The sequence below is a fragment of the Lithobates pipiens genome, unplaced genomic scaffold (genome assembly GCF_037356315.1).
Source record: "Lithobates pipiens isolate NorthernLeopardFrog02 unplaced genomic scaffold, aLitPip1_a1.2 Scaffold_8, whole genome shotgun sequence".
NCBI classification, from domain to species: Eukaryota; Metazoa; Chordata; class Amphibia; order Anura; family Ranidae; genus Lithobates; species Lithobates pipiens.
Genome location: NW_027507903.1, coordinates 659514368 through 659533948, shown reverse-complemented (window position 1 = coordinate 659533948; position 19581 = coordinate 659514368). Strand labels below are relative to the sequence as shown.

The following is a 19581-nucleotide window of genomic DNA, read 5'->3' as shown; positions in this document are numbered from 1 at the left end:
CGTCTTGCATGAAGCGCACATTTGAGATCTCCCCACATTGTCTCGAGGATATTAAGGTCAGGAGACTGTTATGGCCACTCCAGGACCTTCACCATTTTCTGCTGGAACCACTGGAGACTCAACCATGGTCTTGTGCTTAGAGTCATTGTCATGCTGGAAAGTCCAAGAGCATCCCATGCGCAGCTTACGTGCAACAGAATGCAATTTGTCTGCCAGTATTTTCTAAAAACATGCTACATTCATCTTGCCATCCATTTTCATAAGATACCCGCCCCCCCCCCCCGCCTTTAGAGCTCACTCACTCCCAAAACATCAGTGAGCCACCACCATGCTTCACAGTGAGGATGGCATTCTGGTCACTATAGGCCGTGTTGACCCCTTCCCAAACATAGCACTTATGCTTGTGACCATAAAGCTCTATTTTGACAAATAACAATGAAAACTCTACGCTACAAACCAAAAGAAACCTGAAATAGGGAAACACAGATACATGTGATTGTGGCTGCTGTAGTCTTCAAAATGTGTCTAACTCTATAACTCCAACTCTATAATGTGAGCTCTATAAATGTGTATAAAGACTGTACTGCCAAAAATTGGAATCAAAGTTGCTAAATATTTTGCCACATGTGCAAACGATAAATAAACGAATGAACAACACCAGAACATTATGTCTAATTAAACTAATGTCCAATGTATCAGTAATTCTGCATACACACGGCTGGACTTTCCGGCAAACTAGGTCAGACGGTCTTCCCGACGGACTTTCGGCGGAGTTCAGATGGACCTTCCGAAAGAACGGACTTGGCCACACACAAACGGACTAAGTCCATTCATTTTGAACATGGTGACGTAAACAGGACTAAAAAAGGAAGCCAGTAGCCAATAGCTGCCCTTGCGTCGTATTTGGTCCGTCGGAACAGCACATAGACGAACGGTTTTCCCGATTTGAGTCCGTCGGAATTGAGTCCCTCTGATAGATTTGAAACATGTTCTATATTTAGGTCCACCAGATTTTTTTTCCCCAAAAAAACGGACGCAAGGATCGGATTGTGCGACGGACTAATCCCGTCGGACCTAGTTTGCCAATCCTTTGCCAATTCCAATAATTTGAAAATCCGATCGTGTGTACGCGGCATGAGTCCCATTCAGATAATAGTTGCTTAAAAAACAAAAGGTAAGGGAACAGGTGCTGGTGCCATTAGTAACAGATGAATACAAGACCATTTCCATGGTGACCCCACATGGATTTATACTCAATGGATGGACCTTCTATCACTAGTTAGGTATCACTGTGATTTTTTGGTTGGACCCACTGTGTATCTTGTCACCAACTTGACCATTCACATGTGCCAGGATGCGATTTCTTCCAATGGAATACACCACCACTCAAAAAACAATACGTTTTAAAGTAAATAAAAACAAAGCCACTTTTTGACAAGTCCAAAAACCCAAAAAACAATCCCAAAGTAGATTCAACATCCGTCACAATGTGTAATGTACAGGGATAGGCACAATTGTAGACACTCAGGTTGAACTGGATGGACTGTTGTCTTTATTCAACCTTACTAACTATGAAACTAACTATGAAACAATGAATGCTGGCCACTGACCTAAACAAAAGTAAAAACAAAACAAAAAAAAAAAAACAGAACAGTACCGACGCTTGGGTCTTTCCAAATGACAGCTCCACCACCTCCCGCTGCTAAATAAATGAACGGGGAAGGGACACCCAATAACATCACTGGGTAACCCTGCCACATTGTGACATCATCGCCCCAGCACGCCTGTTCATTAGTGTAATGTGGGCGAGGTCACATGTGACATCATCGGGTGGTCTGCCCCTTCGTTTATTTAGCAATGGAAGGTGGTGGAGCTGTCATTCAGCGGTGGCCAAGCGTCAGTGCATGTCGGGTATTTATTTATTTTTTGTTCAGGTCAACGGCCTGGCGTTTATCGCGCTGTACGCTGGGTCAACTTTGGGGATATTTTTTTTTTTTTTTAAATCAAAGACTTGTAAAAAACTGTGTTTTTAATATTCTTTTTGCCTTTTTTTTGTGAATGAATAGTGGTGCTGTTTAAACCCCTACTCATCCACATAGGGGGATCCGGAAATCCCGCCGACAGAAGAGTCAGCGGGACGCGGCGGCCATCCGATGCAGAACAACCATGTTGTTTACTGGCTGTTAAGGATGCTGGCAGCTGCCGACTCCTTAACAACCAGCACTAATTGAATATATTCCTTGAGTAACACGAGACTAGACCATTACTTTTTCAACAAATGCATTTATTTATTTATAGAATTTAGTGAATTGACTTTAGAGTCAGTTTATGCCATATGTACCAAGCATTTTTTTACTGACGGCGACATTGACATTTTTTTAAATATAGCATGAGATAATTGGAAAAAAAAAATATGTCACATGATCCAATTATCTCCTGAAATATTCTTTAGTGAATTGAGCCCTAAAACTTTTCCGGTTGGGTGACAACTCATCTACATTTCACAGGGGAGGTCCAAACAATATTCCATGAAAAAATCCATCCAAATGTCCCAAAATTTCATTTTCCAAGACCTCACCCGCTAATTATTCATTGGACTTGCCTACTTCTGCCCATCATTGGAAGAACATTTCACCTCTCTTTCCTGCTTCTCCCACCAGAGTTTATCGCTGTAAAATGACATTATCGTGCTGCGATGATCTTTGCTCCATTATCAACACAAACCGAACTCTGACCAAACTGGAGGTTACATTGGATGATGATGAGAAGATGTCGGACTCAGAAGTGGATCGTTGTTGTGAGGTCTTCCGGAATGCCGGCTTCACTCTGAAAAAATGGTAAGACCTGTTACATTGGAGGTAACACACATGCTAAGTCTAGTGCCACGTACACACGATCGGAATTTCGGCCCGCAAAAGACAGATGAGAGTTTTTTTCGTCGGAAAATGCGACTGTGTGTATGCTCCATCGGACTTTTGCTGGCCGAAATTCCAGCCAGCAAAGATTGAGAGCATGTTCTCAATTTTTCGGTCGGGAAAAGTTCCTCTCTGCAAATGTGATTGTCTGTGGCAATTCCGACACGCAAAAAACTCACGATTTCTCAGATTCAACTACGAGACGGAAGCTATTTGGCTACTGGCTAATGAACTTCCCTTTTCTAGCCCCGTCGTACATGTTGTACGTCACAGAGTTCTTGACGGTTGGAATTTGGTGTGACAGCTTGAGGGAAATCCCATTGGAATTCCGTCGGGAAAACCATCAGAGCTTTTTCCAACCAAAATTTTGATTAACAATAATACATTTTTTGATGCATTTTGCAGAAATGCAGGAACATTTTTTTTTAACATGGTTTCCTATGGAACATTTTCACATCAATGCATTTTTGTGCCTCTGCGTTTTTGGAAAGGGTCAGGGAATTTTTCCCTGCAAAATACTGAATTTTGCATATAATAGACTTCAATGTACCCACATCCAAAACGCAAGTACCACGTTTTTGCCTCGATTTCTCCGCGATTTGTGTATTTTTTTTCTGTACATACACTGTATAAAATTGGTTGTTAAGGAGAGGGCCAGGAAGCCGGCCACCGTGTCCTTAACAACCGATGAGTCATAAGCTGTCAGTGGGCTTCTCCGCTGACAGCTAAATGAAAAAAAAAGAATTGCCGGCAAAAAAAAATTGTGAAAAAAATTGCTATGGGGTTCCTCCCAGGTCCATACCAGGCCCTTTGGGCCTAGTATGGTTTCGGAGGGAACCCCCCCATGCCAAAATGTAAAAAAAATGGTGTGGAACCCCCCAAAATCCATACCAGACCCTTATCAGAGCATGCAGCTCAGCAGGTCAGGAAAGGGAGGGGACGAGTGAGTGCCCCCCACTTCTGAACTGTACCAGGCCACATGCTCTCAACATGGGGGGGTGGGTGCACCTTATTCCCATGTTGATGGGGACAATGACCTTTTCCCTTGCCCTGTGGTTGTTGGGGTCTCCAGGCAGGGGGGCTTATTGGAATATGGAAGCCCCCTTTAACAAGGGGGCCTCCAGATCCCAGCCTCCCCCTATGTGAATGAGTATGGGGTACCCCTACCCATTCACCAAAAAAAAGTAGTGTAGTGTGAAAAAATACAGTACACAATTTTTGACAAGTCTTTTATTAAAACTATCTTCTTCTTCTTCCCCCGCTTCTTCCTCCATCTTCTCCTGCATCCTCCTCCTCCGGGTGTCTCCTTCTCCCACTGCTTCTTCCGCTCTTCTTCTGTCTTCTTTGTCTGGTGTGCTTCTTTCTCTGCCGCCGCTCCCGCCGCCGACCTTCCTACGATTCTGTGTCACGCTGATCTGTCTGCCCCGATGTCAAGCATTTCTTGGATAACAATGGTGGCGTGGCCATCGGATGACGTCATACAGAGGCCCACCCCCTTATGATGTCATGGACCCTTCATGCCCCAGACGGTGATGTCACAAGGGGGATGGGCCTCTGGGTGATGTCATCCTATGACCACTTCCCCATCATTATCTAAGAAATGCTTGACATCGGCACGGACAGATCAGCGGGATGCAACATTGGTGGAGAGTCGTCGGCGGGAAAGGCGGCAGAGTAAGAAGCACACCGGATAAAGAAGACCAGAGAAAGAAAAAGAGCGGAAGAAGAACCAGGAGAAGGAGAAGCCTGCAGGAGGAAGATGCAAGAGAAGATGCAGGAAAACCGGAGGAAGAAGAAGATATTTTTAATAAAAGACTTGTCAAAAACTGTCTGCTGTATTTTTTCACACTACACTACTTTTTTTGGTGAATGGGTAGGGGTACAATGTATCCCATACTCATTCACATAGGGGGGGAGGCTGGGATCTGGGGACCCCCTTGTTAAATCCATACTAGACCCGTATGGACCTAGGGGGGACCCCACGTTGTTTTTTTGTGGTTTTTTTGCCGGCAATTCTTTTTTTTTACTTTCAGCTGTCAGCGGGGACCCTTGAACTACATGGTTTTACATGGCTACCATGTAGTGCAAGGGCCTGCCTGATTGCATACAAATTTAAACTCCTAAAGTGTGACCTCATATTCTATGATTTGGTAAATCTGAAGACAAAAATCTGCAGAAAAGCTAATAGTGTGTATGGGGTCTTAGATTCTGGTGGCGAGAAGATGGAAGTGGGACATTGTTTTGAGGTCTTCTGACACCCGGGCTGCACTGTAATATAAAAAAAATGGAAGGACGGGTGACAAACATTCTATACAATTTCTGTAGAGCCCATTGGAGGTCTCTGTAGTTATACAGATAACAAGAGAGATGATTTACATTTCCTGTGCCAGTCACAGATTTCCCAGATGATGGAGAATTTATTCCTCATCCCAAGTTTTATCAATACAGAAGGGTGGATGAGGAAAATCAGATCTTCCACTAAAAATCGTAGTGAGGTCCTACAATCTTCCACCCCACCCCACCCCAATTCGGCAGTATAAATGAGCCAATCAGATGTGTGTTCTCAGCCTGTACACATGACAGCCCAGCACACCCAGCATACAGTCTACTATCTCAATGGTTGGATGGCCAGGAGGGGTCTTGTATTAGGTGGGTGATTTGCAAGGTGGTGGGGGGCGCTATAAAAGGAGGACACCTTTCAAATACCTAAAGTGTGAGGCCAGAGGGGATTGTTTGGTGTAACTACATACTGGTAGGGGGAGCCCGTCCATTAAGGGCACAGGGCGCCGCCCCCTCTCTCCAGCCACTCCCCTCTATGAATAATGGATAGATTAATGCATTGCATGAATCTATCCATGGCCGCCACTGCCACCCCCTATTTAGGCGTCTGGACCCTTTTCGGATGCCAGGCATCTGAATTACAGTAGCGGGGGTATTTTATTTTTGAAGCACCTGAGGCTTGATGGGGCAAAAGTGGCAGTATTTGATGGGGCACAAGTGGCAGCATTTGATGGGGCACAAGTGGCGGCATTTGATGGGGCACATATGGCGGCATTTGATGGGACATAAGTGGCTGCATATGATGGGCACACGTGGCTGCATATGATTGGCACAAGTGACTGCATTTGATGGGCACAGTGGCTGCAATTGATTTTTTTTCAGGATGTTTTTATCAGTTTGTTTGCGCACCCCCCCCCCCCCCCCAAAAAAAAAGCCACCACTGCATACTGGGGTCCGTTATGAAGAGATGAGATCACACATCCCACCATCTACAGTACATACAACGTATGTCAGATCTACTCCCAGCATATGAGACCGCTGACACCATCAGCGGTGGAGGTGATTGGGTCCTTTTCCGTGTTAGGGATGGAGCTGAGCGAGGAGGAAGATGGCCCCCACCCGGCTCCATATCACTGCAGGGTGGAAGGGACGTCAACACTTCAGCCTATAGTTTATAAAGAGACATTTTTTTAAATAATTTTTTTCAAACAACAATTTTTTAATTGCATTTTAGTGTAAATATGAGAGGTGAGGTCTTTTTGACCCCCCAGATCTCATATTTAAGAGGTCGTGCCATGCTTTTTTTCTATTACAAGGGATGTTTACATTGTAATAGGAATAATATTACTTGTAATAGGAATAGAAGTGACAACGAACAGTGTAAAAATAAAAGGTAAAAGAAATAAGAAAAAAACAAAACAAAAAATGTTTTAACATGTCCCGCCGTGCTCGCGTGCAGAAGTGAACGCATACGTGAGTAGCGCCCGCATATGAAAATGGTGTTCAAACCACACATGCGAGATATCACCGCGATCGTTAGAGTGAGAGCAATAATTCTAGCCCTAGAACTCCTCTGTAACTCAAAACATGCAACCTGCAGAATTTTTTAAACCTCGCCTATGGAGATTTTTAAGGGTAAAAGTTTGTCGCCATTCCACGAGTGGGCGCAATTTTGAAGCGTGACATGTTGGGTATCAATTTACTCGGCATAACATCATCTTTCACAATATAAAAAAAAATTGGGCTAACTTTACTGTTGTCTTATTTTTTAATTAAAAAAAGTGTATTTTTTTTTTTAAAAAGTGCACTTGTAAGACCGCTGCGCAAATACGGTGTGACAGTAAGTATTGTGACGACCGCCATTTTATTCTCTAGGGTATTATAAAAAAAATATATAATGTTTGGGGGGTTCTAAGTAATTTTCTAGCAAAAAAAAATGATTTTAATTTGTAAACAACAAGTTTGAAAAGTAGGTCCGGTCTTAAAGTGGTTTACACTCTCATTTGATTCTTTATTGAAGGGAAGTAGGATGGGAGGTATCTATAGACAGAAGAAGAGTAGAACATGGTCTTGGAGAAGCCGTCTCCTCCTCTGCAGGTAAAACACGGATCCTGATATGAAGAGAATGTCCAGAATGGAATGATATCATTACACCGATTATTCATCATTTTCCTTTTCTTCACATACAGATGATAATTCTACTGACTGATATCTACTGAACGTTATTCCGGAATGATCTGAGCGGTGACCTGTCCTTCCTCCGATTCCTCCATTTTGGAATTTTATTGTTATTCCTTAAAGTGTTACTAAACCCACAACAGTAAAATCAGTCTCTACATGCAGAATAGCATTGCTTGTTATACACAGTGTGGAACTTAAGTGATTAATCCTCCGTATTGTGTAAAAAGGCTCTTTTTTTTAAATCAGATCATTCTTTATTATTACTTATACAAAAACATCACAAATAGCAAACAACATACACCCAACATACAACCTTGGCATGAAATAAGATGGGGTGGAAAACAAAACAAAACAAGAAAACCCTCATAAAAGTGCTCCCTCCCCCCTCTCCCGCCACATTATATATCCAAAATGTCCGTCCCTCTTCTCCATATCTTTTCAAAGTTCCCTGGGCAGCCTCTGTGTAAAAATATATACTTTTCCTTAACTAATGTTTCCCTTATTTGTATCTTCCATTCTGCTATTGTAGGTGGGCTTGATGATGTCCACTTTTGCGTTATGAGCTTACACACCTGAAATAAGATCCTAGTTAATGATATCCTGTCTTCCCCCACCGGATACCCCATTCATCTAGGATACCCAAGAGTAGACATGTGCAAAAGGAAAAAATTTGTTTAGTTTTGTTTCGTTTTTATTCGTTAATTCATTAATTTAGTTTAGTTATATTCGTTAACTTCCTTAAATTCGTTTTCGGATTTCGTTTAGTTTTCTACCGAATTCGAAAAATCGGCCACATTCGAAAATATTTCAACCAAATTCGAAAATATTTCTACCGGATTCGAAATGATTTCAACATAATTCGACATTATTTCAACCACATTCGAAAATATTTTGTGACCCAACTTTAGGGCCATGTATCTCGGGGTCACTTGGTGCTAGAAACATGATTCGAAATTATTTCAACCGCATTCGAAAATATTTTATGACCCGATTTAGGGCCAAGTATCTCGGGGTCACTTGGTGCTAGAAACTCCAAATTTGGATATGTTGTAGTGCTAGTACTATTGTGTTTGCATACCAAATTTGGGGTTTCTAACTATATGTGACCCCGAGATATGTGGCCCCAAAATCGGGTCGCAAAATGTCATTCTCTGCTCTAATAACTAATAACATTTTGCGACCCAAATTTGGGGCCACATATCTCGGGGTCACTTATAGATAGAAACCCCAAATTTGGTATGCAAACACAATAGTACTAGCACTACAACATATCCAAATTTGGAGTTTCTAGCTCCAAGTGACCCCGAGATACTTGGCCCTAAATCGGGTCACAAAATATTTTCGAATGTGGTTGAAATAATGTCAAATCATGTTGAAATAATTTCGAATGCGGTTGAAATAATTTCGAATCATGTCGAATTGATTCGAATTCATTTGAATTCATTCGTTATATTTCTTTCGTATTCGTTGTAATTTGTTATTTTTTTATTCGGACATTCGGATGCATCCGAATGTCCGAAAGATGCAAAATTCGGCCGAATTTCGATTCGTTACGAAACGAATTGCACAAGCCTACCCAAGAGGCATCTTCCCGGTTCAGGAGACATCCTGGTCCCAAAAGCACTATTAATCATTGATATCACTTCATGCCAATAGCGGTGGAGCTTGGGGCATCTCCATAACATATGGATTAAGTTCACCTGATTCCCTTTACATCTGGGGCATTGGCCTGTATCTCTACCTTTCCATTTAAATAATTTCTCTGGTGTATAATGAGCCCTGTGTAATATGAATATTTGTGTTAAATTTTGTTGTTGGGGATAGAGATGACAGGGATGTTGCCGACAGTGCCGATTGCCAATCGTGACATTGGCCCTATATCACATGACCGCGCTGCTCTTGCTGGTATATTCTTTAAATTTATCATATAGTATATTATAGATTTGTGAAATCAGACCCTCTTTTTTTTTGTCTTTTCCAACAAGGCCATTACCTCTGAATTATTACATTTAAATTCCGCCTGTGCTTGTAATGCGTGCTTAAACTGTAGGAAGAAATCTTTTGTTTGGGATATTTTATTCATTTCTTAGTTCAATAAAGGTCTTTATCACTTCATCCTGGAATACCTGTGTCATATATCTGAGTCCCTTGAGGCTCCATATCTCAAACCCTTTCAGTTCCATCATTTCCGCATAGCTGCTATTATTCCATATAGGGGTATATGCCGTATAACCTTTTATTTCCGTCATTTTTTTTTTTCCATTTCCTGCCATACCTTGTCAAACAATTCTCCCGTAATAAAGCCTTTGTTAGACCGTTGGTTTCTCATCTCCAATAAAGAGATCAATGGGTAATCGGGATATACTGATAATAGAAGGCTCTGCATAGATCCAGATTTTTTTGTTTCTTTTTTATTCTTTTTAATTCTTTTACCTATTTTAATTATTTTTCCTTATACTTCATGGACATTACTGACTGTAACAGCCCATTGTGGTCATTAATACTATTTATACTCTATGTTCATTCGCATTCAGCACTATACGAGTTTGTTTACTAGTCATAATCAGAGTGCGCCGTATTATATTTTGTTTTCTATGTCTGCATAGAGTCAGAGTCGGCCATTACTGTCCATCCAAAAAAGCGTTGTATTTGCGAAGCTAAAAATAGGATTTTTATATACAGTTTACCTGTAAAATCCTTTTCTTGAGAGTACATCACGGGACACAGGAGCTTCATTACATAGTGGGTTATATAGGCACCTCTGGTGATTGGACACTGGTTGACCCTAATTAAGGAGAATTCCTCCCCTATATAACCCCTCCCATCCGGGAGGCACCTCAGTTTTGTAGCAAAGCAATAAGAACCACGTAAAACCCAAGAGGGGCGGGAGCTCTGTGTCCCGTGATGTACTCTCAAGAAAAGGATTTTACAGGTAAGCTGTATATAAAAATCCTATTTTCTTGATCATACATCACGGGACACAGGAGCTTCATTACATAGTGGGATGTCCCATAGCAATGCTCAGGTTGAGGGGAGGGAGACACAGATCATAAACATAGACTGCCAGGGACCTGAGGACCTAAACTGCAGCCTGCAGTACACTGCGCCCGAAGGCGATATCCTCTTGCCCTCTGACATCCACCTGATAGAATCTGGTGAATGTGTGGATTGATGACCAAGTCGCAGCCTTACAGATCTGAGCCAGGGAGGCCTGGTGATGCACTGCCCAAGAAGCACTGACAGCCCTAGTAGAGTGCGTTTTCACCTGAAAAGGAGGAATCTTCCTCTTTAAGCTATAGGCCTGAGAAATAACCTGTCTAATCCACCTCGAGAGAGTGGACTTTGACGCTGCCTGACCCCTTCTGGGACTTTCTGGCAGAATAAATAAGCAGTCAGTCTTTCTTATCTGAGCAGTGGCTTGAAGATAAAGACTGATTGCTCTAACCACATCTAAAGTGTGTAAAGGATTCTTCCTTTATGGACTGAGGATTTGGAAAAAAAGGATGGCAGGATTATATCTTGATTCAGATGAAAAAACCTGAAACCACCTTAGGTAGAAAGGACCTGTTGGGACGCATAACCACCCGGTCCTTATGGATAATTAAATAGGGCTCTTTACAGGAAAGAGCTGCCAATTCTGATAGCCTTCTAGCCGTGGATATGGCTACTAGGAAGACTAGCTTCTTTGTCAAGAGGACTAATGAAGCAGGATGCAAAGGTTCAAATGGTTGGGCTTCTAAGGCCGAGAGAACCAAACTCAGATCCCATGGGCATACCGGGGGTCTGACTGGCGGTCTTATCCGCATAGCCCCCTGGATAAAGGCCCGTACCAGGGAATGTGATGCAAAAAAGACCGACAGGGCCGAAATCTGCACCCTGATGGTGCTTATGGCCAAATTCAATTCAAGGCCAGATTGGAGAAAGGCCAAGATTCTGCTAATGACATACCTTTTGGGATGCCATCTCCTGGATTCACACCAGGAAACATATGCCCTCCAGATCTTATAATAGATACGCCTGGAGGCCGGCTTTCTGGCACTGACCAGAGTAGAAAGGACTGGCCCCGAAAGACCACAGCCTTTTAAGATGTGAGTCTCAGCAGCCAGACCGTCAAATTCAAACTGCATAAAGCAGGATGGTAAATTGGGCCCTGCGAGAGCAGATCTGGCCGGAGAGGGAGGGTCCATGGCCTGCCTACTGCCAGCTTCATGATTACTGAAAACCATGGTCGCCTGGGCCAAGCCGCGGCCACTAGAAGGACCGACTTCGCCTCCCTCTTGACCTTTCCCAGGAACCGTGACAGTAGCGGGTTCGGGGGAAGGCATAGATCAGATTGTACTGATTCCAGGGAACCGTCAGAGCATCTGACCCCTGAGCAAGTGCATCTCTTGTCCTTGACATAAAGTTGTCCAGTTTCCTGTTGAATCTGGACGCAAAAAGATCCACGTCTGGAGTGCCCCATTTGTAACATATGTTCTGAAACACATTGGGGTGCAGAGCCCATTCTCCTGGGCACAACTGCTGGCGGCAGAGATAAACCGCCTGCCAATTCTCCACTCCTGGGATGAAGACTGCAGAGAGGCACGGAACATGCTCTTCTGCCCAGACAAGTATGCGATTCACCTCCTTTTGGGCCACCAGACTTCTGGTACCGCCCTGGTGATTGATATAAGCCACCGCGGTGGCATTGTCGGACTGAATCCGAACCGGGAAACCTCGCAGTCTGTGAGACCACTCTCTGAGTGTCATGTAAACTGCCCGAATCTCTAGGATATTTATGGGCGGCAGACTTTTGGTCGCAGACCATCTTCTCTGCGAGCCTGTTCCCTCTAATACGGCTCCCCAGCCTGTCAGGCTGGCATCCGTTGTGACAATCTTCCATGAGAGGGGAAGAAAAGTTTTGCCTTTTAGCAAATTTCTGGTTTATAACACCAAACCAGACTCTTGCGTGCCCGGGGGGATAAACGCATAGGAAGATCCAGAGATTGGGGCTTCCTGTTCCAAATCGCAAGGATGCATCTTTGCAGGGGCCTTGAGTGGAACTGGGCAAATGGGACAGCCTCAAATGAGGCGACCATCTTTCCCAATAGTCTCATACATAGGCGAATAGAGGGAGATCTTCTGCCCAGAACTAGGCGCACCAGATCTCCAATGGCCAAGGTCTTTGGCCTTGGAAGGAACACCCTGCCTTGAGCGGTGTTGATAATGAGACTCAGGTAATCCAACCTGGTGGTCGGTTGCAGAGACGACTTTTCTAGGTTTATAATCCAACCTAGGCTGCCCAGATGTTCTAGCGTTTTGGTGACGCTGCGACTTAGGCACGTTGTAGTTCTCTCTACGAGAAGCAAGTCGTCTAGGTAAGCCATGACGGCTATGCCCTGAACTCTTAAAGTTGCTTAAGAGAAGGTCTAGAATCTTCGTGAAGACTCGGGGGGCCGTAGCTAGGCCAAACGGCAGGGCCACAAATTGAAAATGGCGCTGCTCTACCGCGAACCTTAGAAACTTCTGGTGTGCGGGAAATATTGGCACATGGAGATACTTTTGATATCTATTGATGCCATGAATTCTCCCCCTTGCAGGGAGGAGACTACAGTGCGTATAGACTGCATCCGGAAGGTCTGGATGTGTAGAAACCGTTTTAGTCTCTCAGATCCAAGATAGGTCTGACACCTCCGTTTGGTTTTGGAACGGTGAAGAGATTTGAACAAAGACCTGAACCCTGATCTTTCGGGCTCACCTCTACTATCACACCTTGGGATAGTAACTGATCTAAGGCCAGGAGTAGCGGTTTCCGCTCTATCGGATCCTTGGGGATCCTTGGCCTTAGAAAACGAGAGGGTGGAATCTTCTGAAATTCTAGCCTGTAGCCCAGAGATACCGAAGAGATCACCCATTTGTCTTGAATCTCCTCCCGCCAGGCGCCTGCAAACCGCAGGAGCCTTCCCCCCACTCGGCCGAGCGGGGGCGCCCCTTCACAGGGAGGTCTTGGAGGTTTGCTTGGCAGGCTTCCGCCCCCAAGTCCTCTTCTGTCCCTGGGCTCGGCCCTGAGGCTTTCTAGTAGCGGAGGGCTGGGAAGGCCGTCGCCACTGTTTAGAGCTTAACGCTTCGGGAGAAAGAGTACGCCTGAATGAGGGACGTTTACTCTTCTTGACTGGAAGGAGTGTAGATTTACCTCCTGAAATATTTTGGACGAATTTATCTAATTCTTCTCCAAACAAACGTTCCCCTTTAAATGGGAACCCAGCCAAATGCTTCTTGCATGACATCTCAGCGGCCCAAAAAAATTTTTTTTTTTTTTTTTTTTTTTTTTTTTTTAGCCATAGAGCCCTACGCATGTGTACCACATGAGGGACAAACGTGACGCTTGTTGGATAGAATCCAAAATCGCATCAACTATGAAACATAAGATGTGAGGCATCTTCTGCATATTTCTCTACTCCCTCGCTGGGGAGGAGTTCAAACATTTGTTTGACCTGTTCCTTAAGGAACTGGCATAATCCCACGGCTGCGACTGTAGGTTGCACCACAGCGCCGGCCATGGAAAAGGGGGCTTTTAACAAGGTTTCCAGCCTTCTGTCAGCTGGATCCTTAAATACCTGCGCATTATCCAAAGGACAAGTTAGGTTCTTATTCACACAAGAGATAGCCGCATCAACAGATGGGGCCCCCCATTTCTTGGTGAAACTTTCCTCCACGGGATAATTCATAGAAAACCTCTTGGGAGGAGTAAACAGTTTATCGGGATGTCCCCAGTCCTCATACATCAAGTCAGCCATTAAAGGATGAATTGGGAAGGACAAGCAGTCTGTGGGGCTTTCCTGACTCCCAGGGAAAAGACAGAGGACGTAGCGACTTCAGCAGGCGGCATTCTGAACGTGGTACGCACCAATTCAGTGTAATACTGGGCCTGCCTTCTGAGTGCCTGAGAGGAGGGGGCTAACTCCTCATCCTCTGACTGATCCAACTGCTCATGATCCCTTCCTAAAGATAGGGATCTCTCCTCATTTTCAGAGCAACTGTCTGAGAGAGGGATTTCAGCAGAGGGAGGGGATTTACCCCTTTTTCTGCTATCTTTTAGGGAAGCAGAAATAAAATTCATCATTCATTATCCTCCCTTCAAAACTCTCCAATGAAGCCCTAAGGGAGTCCTCAGAGACATAGACCGGGGCTGCGACATTAGGAGAGGTTGCAAAGCCTGAAAGGGGCACTGACTCGTTTTGAGATGCAGGCTCCACTTTTGCAGAGGGGGATGGTAATCTGCATGCACTTTTGGAACCCCTGGACCTAGGCGGTGATTTGCCAGTGCTTTTGTTACCTGCCCCTGAAATCCTCTTACGAGGAGACATAGTACTGAGCTACAAAGCATAGTTACTAGTGTAAAATGCAATCACTTTGTTGTGCTTAAAGTCTCACAATAAATCAATATAAGCTTAACTGCACAATATGATGCCGAGTAGGTGTCTTAAGGTTCGCCTGGATCCAATCCCACGGATGCTTACAGCCCACAGCTCCTGTGTCTCACCTTACAGTCCCCTGACGCTCTGGGCTTTTTAAAAACGGCCGTTTTAGCGCCTGCACTACAGCATTGAGCACCTGAATGTGCACAGCTGGCAACCACACCCCCCCCTTCCCCATTAGGCCGGGAGCGCGCCCGGCACGCGTGCACGCGCCCGCGCGCGTGCACGAGGACCGCGGGATCCGGGGGGGGGAGGAGAACCCAAAAGGAGTGACATGGGACCCCCTGATCTGCGTGGGACCCCTCTTTTACCTTTATTGTGGCAGGGACTGTAAGGAGAGGTGAGTGCTGGGAGAACCAGGTATTTCACTGAGCGTGTTTGTTTGAAAGGCATGTAAGTATGCATCAGGCTTGCTCTTACTCCCTCAAGTGGTGGAAACCAGGTAAGACATACAACTACTCACATTGAAGCAATCCATTCATATATAAATATATAGGATGACTTCTCATACCTGTTCCCTGCCGCAGGAATTGCTGTGTTCAGACCAATTCCAGCCTTCACCCATCACGGCGGGTATTGTTAGCCAACCTTCAGGCGTATCTGGGGTTCTTACGAAAAGATCCTCCTACCTGGGCCTTGTAAAAAACTCTGCCAGAAACTTACGGGCGCCCTGAGTAAACAGTACCCCAAGTCTGGTTGTCCCAGAGTCCAGTCTTCCAATGGAGAGGACTTACAGGCAAAACCTCGTGTCTTCGGCAGACGAGGCCCGGGTACCATACCATCTTGGGAGTCAAATATCGGCCCGAGGTATGGATCCGGTTTGTTGTAGCCCTTCGGCCCTCGCCGGGACCCGCATAGAGCTAAGTTTTACGTGACCATCGACCAGACACTGGCGAAAAAACTGAGGTGCCTCCCGGATGGGAGGGGTTATATAGGGGAGGAATTCTCCTTAATTAGGGTCAACCAGTGTCTAATCACCAGAGGTGCCTATATAACCCACTATGTAATGAAGCTCCTGTGTCCCGTGATGTATGATCAAGAAATATAGCTTTTTTGGATGGGGAATCGCCAATCCACCTGCTCCTTTATTTAACATTAATGTTGTCAACTTTATGGGTGGTGTTTTTTCTTCCAAATAAGCCCTCTAAAGAGCGATTCTATTTTTCTAAACCAAAATGTTGTGATTCATATGAGAGAATTATTAAACACATAAAGCAACTGTGGGGACCACATCATTTCAACAAGGTTCTCCCTGCCTATCATCACTGTGAGTGGTAATTTACACCAACTTCACCATTTATCCTTACATTTCACCAATAAAGGTTTAAGATTCAGTTTAATATTTTGCATTTAGTGAAATCTCAATCCCCAGGTATCTCACTACATACTTAATTTGAATTTGAGACGCGTGATTTAGTAAAGGGACTTTTCATTTGTCTAATGGTAGTAGTTCAGACGTATCCCAATTAATCTGGTATCCCGAGATTCACCCAAAATATGGAGAATAAGGCTCATAAGTTTTATTAATGACTTTGTGGTATCCCCCAGAAAAATAAGAGCATCATCTGCATAGAGAGCTACTTTGTCCTCTCTTCCTGCTCATAGAAACCCGACTATTTTCACTGATTGCAAGGGCAAGAGGTTCCAAAGCAATTGCAAACAATAGTGGAGACAGAGGGCATCCCTGCCTAGTATCTCTAGACAGATTAAAGGGTCTGGATAGTGTATTGTTAATTCTTACCTTTGCTTTTGGTTCCCTATATAACATTTTGACCCATTTTATCCCAGGCCTACACCAAAAGCCTCCTATAGGTATTCCCATTCCACCATATCAAAGGCTTTTTGGGCATCCAGGCACAATATTGCTTTGGATCCCATATTTTCGATAGGGAGCGGCATGTTTAAAAAAAAAAAAGTCTACGTATATTAGTTGAAGCTGCTCTAGTTGGAATAAAACCTGTTTGGTCCTCATGAGTCAAGGTTTTAACCGCTTCCCGACCGGCGCACGCTGATGTACGTCAGCAGAATGGCACGGACAGGCAAATGGGCATACAGGTATGTCCCTTTAAATTTGCTGCCGCGCCATTGCGTGTGCGTGCCAGTCGGGACCTCCATGGGTCCGATCGCGGGTCCCGTGGACTTGATCGCCGTGGGGATACCCACGATCGTTCCACGGGGAGGAAGAAAGGAGAGATGCTAAAGTAAACAAGCATCTCCCCATTCTGCCTAACAACAGTGTCACTGATCTCTGCTCCCTGTGATTGGAGCAGAGATCAGTGACGTGTCACATGCAGCCACGCTCCCCCCACAGTTAGCAACACACCCCTAGGACACACTTAAACCCTACAGTGCCACCTAGTGGTTAACCACTTCACTGCCAGTGTCATTTACACAGGAATCAGTGCATTTGTATAGCACTGATTGCTGTATGAATGACAATGGTCCCAAAAATGTATCAAAAATGTCTGATGCGTCCGCCATAATGTCGCAATGATAATAAAAATGGCTGATCGCCGCCATTACTAGTAAAAAAAAAAAAATTAATAAAAATGCCATAAAACTATCCCCTATATTGTAAACGCTATAACTTTTGCGCAAACAATCAATAAGCGCTTATTGCGATATTTTTTAATCAAAAATATGTAGAAGAATAAGTATCGGCCTAAACTGAGGAAAAAAACATTTTTTATACATTTTTGGGGGATATTTATTGTAGCAAAAAGTAAAAAAATAATGTGTTTTTTTCAAAATTGACGCTATTTTTTTGTTTATAGCGCAAAAAATAAAAACCGCAGAGGTGATCAAATACCACCAAAAGAAAGCTCTATTTGTGAGAACAAAAGGGCGTCAATTTTATTCAGGAGCCACGTCGCACGCCCACGCAATTGTCAGTTAAAGCGACGCAGTGCCGAATTGCAAAAAGTGGTCTGGTCTGAAAGTGGTTAATATAGAATGATAATCTGTTTACAAGAACCCCCGGCCAATATCTTATCATCTGAGGTGAGGAGGGAGAATCGGGCGATAAGACTCAGGCAGCATCGGGTCCTTACACTGTTTTGGAATTACTATAATTATCGTTTCCTGCATTGACTCAGGGAGTCTCTGTTTCTGAAAGGCGTCATTTAGTACTTCTAATGCCGCGTACACACGGTCGGAATTTCCGACAACAAATGTTTGATGTGAGCTTGTTGTCGTAAATTCCGACCGTGTGTAGGCTCCATCGGACATTTTCTGTCGGAAATTCTGACAACAAAATGTTTGAAAGCTGGTTCTGAAATTTTACGACAACAAAACTTGGTGTCGGAAATTCCGATCGTGTGTACCCCATTACGATGTGCAATGTTCCGCACATGCTCGGAATCAAGCCGAAGAGCCGCACTGGCCATTGAACTTAATTTTTCTTGGCTAGTCGTATGTGTTGTACGTCACCGCGTTCTTGACGTTCGTAATTTCCGACAACTTTTGTGTGACCGTGTGTATGCAAGACAAGTTTGAGCCAACATCTGTCAGAAAAAAATCCACGTTTTTTTTTGTCGTAATGTCCGATTGTATTATAGTTCTGGCAATAGAATCTTACCAAATAAATATTTTCCCTCTTTTTTTTCCCTCTTCCTTTTTCTCTTACTTTGGTTTATACCATTCCGGGTACCCCCTTTAGAGGGGAAGATGTGGCCTTGAGGGTAAACATAATATTATAAAGTATAGATTTATGTGTAGCACTAACCCCCGAAGGAGCTGCTGGTTATTTTTGGGCTTACCGTTACCTTCTGCTTTCCTCGTTGTACGTCTAGGGGATGCCCCGTGGTAGATGGCCCAGTAACTTGGGACTGATCCACTTGAATGGATTTTTTTTGCAAAACTCAGTCAGTTGAACAGTCTTTCAACTTGGGATCAGAGGGTTGGAAAGGAAGTTCAGGTTCTCTTAGTGCTAAAGTCAAAAAACGTTAAAGAACTTGCTTACTTTGACTAAATCCAGAGAATAGCCATTTGCAGCTGGATGATCACTCAGGTTGGACAGTCCCTCTCTCTCAAGGCCTAGCAGCCAACAAGGTGCTTACTCAGGAACAAAGTCTTTGCCACAGACATTGTTGTAGAACATGTAGGGAAACTAAACTTGAAACACTTCTGGGATACCTGGATCTTTCAGCCCACTTGGCGATATCCACAAGACCGGATTCTCTTGGTTACTTCAGCCCTTCCAGGCTTTTGTTAAGAAAACCAATCTGTACGAGGTGTTCTTCTAAAGAGTCCTCCCCTGGAATGCTCGAAGTACATGGGGTCTCTCCCGAACCAGAGACGGCACCCAACCACCCCAGAATCCTCCTTTAGTTTCCTTGCCTTGGGCTAGCCAGCCCCGAGACATTAAAGTCAGGTGGATCCGCACCCCAGGCCATAGTTTTCCTGGGGGCTGGACAGGAGGACCAGGACCAAGTAGTCAGCACCTCATACTGGACCAGAACCCCAAACCACGTGACGTCCGCATCTTAAATACCCTCTCCCAGAAAGTACAGAGAGAACACCATTCCCACTGGGCAGGCTCCAAGAGAGAGTAACGTAAGCACCTAACCAGACAATAGTTCCACGCCTGCCACAAGTGACAGCGCCCCCTGTGGCCAGACTGAACATCCCACAGTCCAGCCAGACTGATGCAGAGGTCCAATTTAGACAATTATACCCAAACCAAACTGCAGTTTAGGCAAAGTTTAACTTTAAAAAACGCATAGCGCATGCTATTCAGGAGCCGCCGC

The 19581-nt window shown here is 44.4% G+C and overlaps 1 protein-coding gene across 1 annotated transcript in view; it reads left to right on the top strand.

The window, feature by feature from the left end:
- Positions 1-8369, top strand: part of LOC143961784 (NACHT, LRR and PYD domains-containing protein 3-like) — a 47389-nt gene extending 39020 nt beyond the window's left edge. Inside the window, exons 7-9 of the mRNA XM_077471120.1 lie at positions 2661-2837; positions 7216-7292; positions 7385-8369. Of these exons, the coding sequence (XP_077327246.1) occupies positions 2661-2837; positions 7216-7292; positions 7385-7404 (274 nt within the window). The 3' untranslated portion in view covers positions 7405-8369. The remainder of the gene's footprint in view (positions 1-2660; positions 2838-7215; positions 7293-7384) is intronic.
- Positions 8370-19581: the final 11212 nt, after the last annotated feature.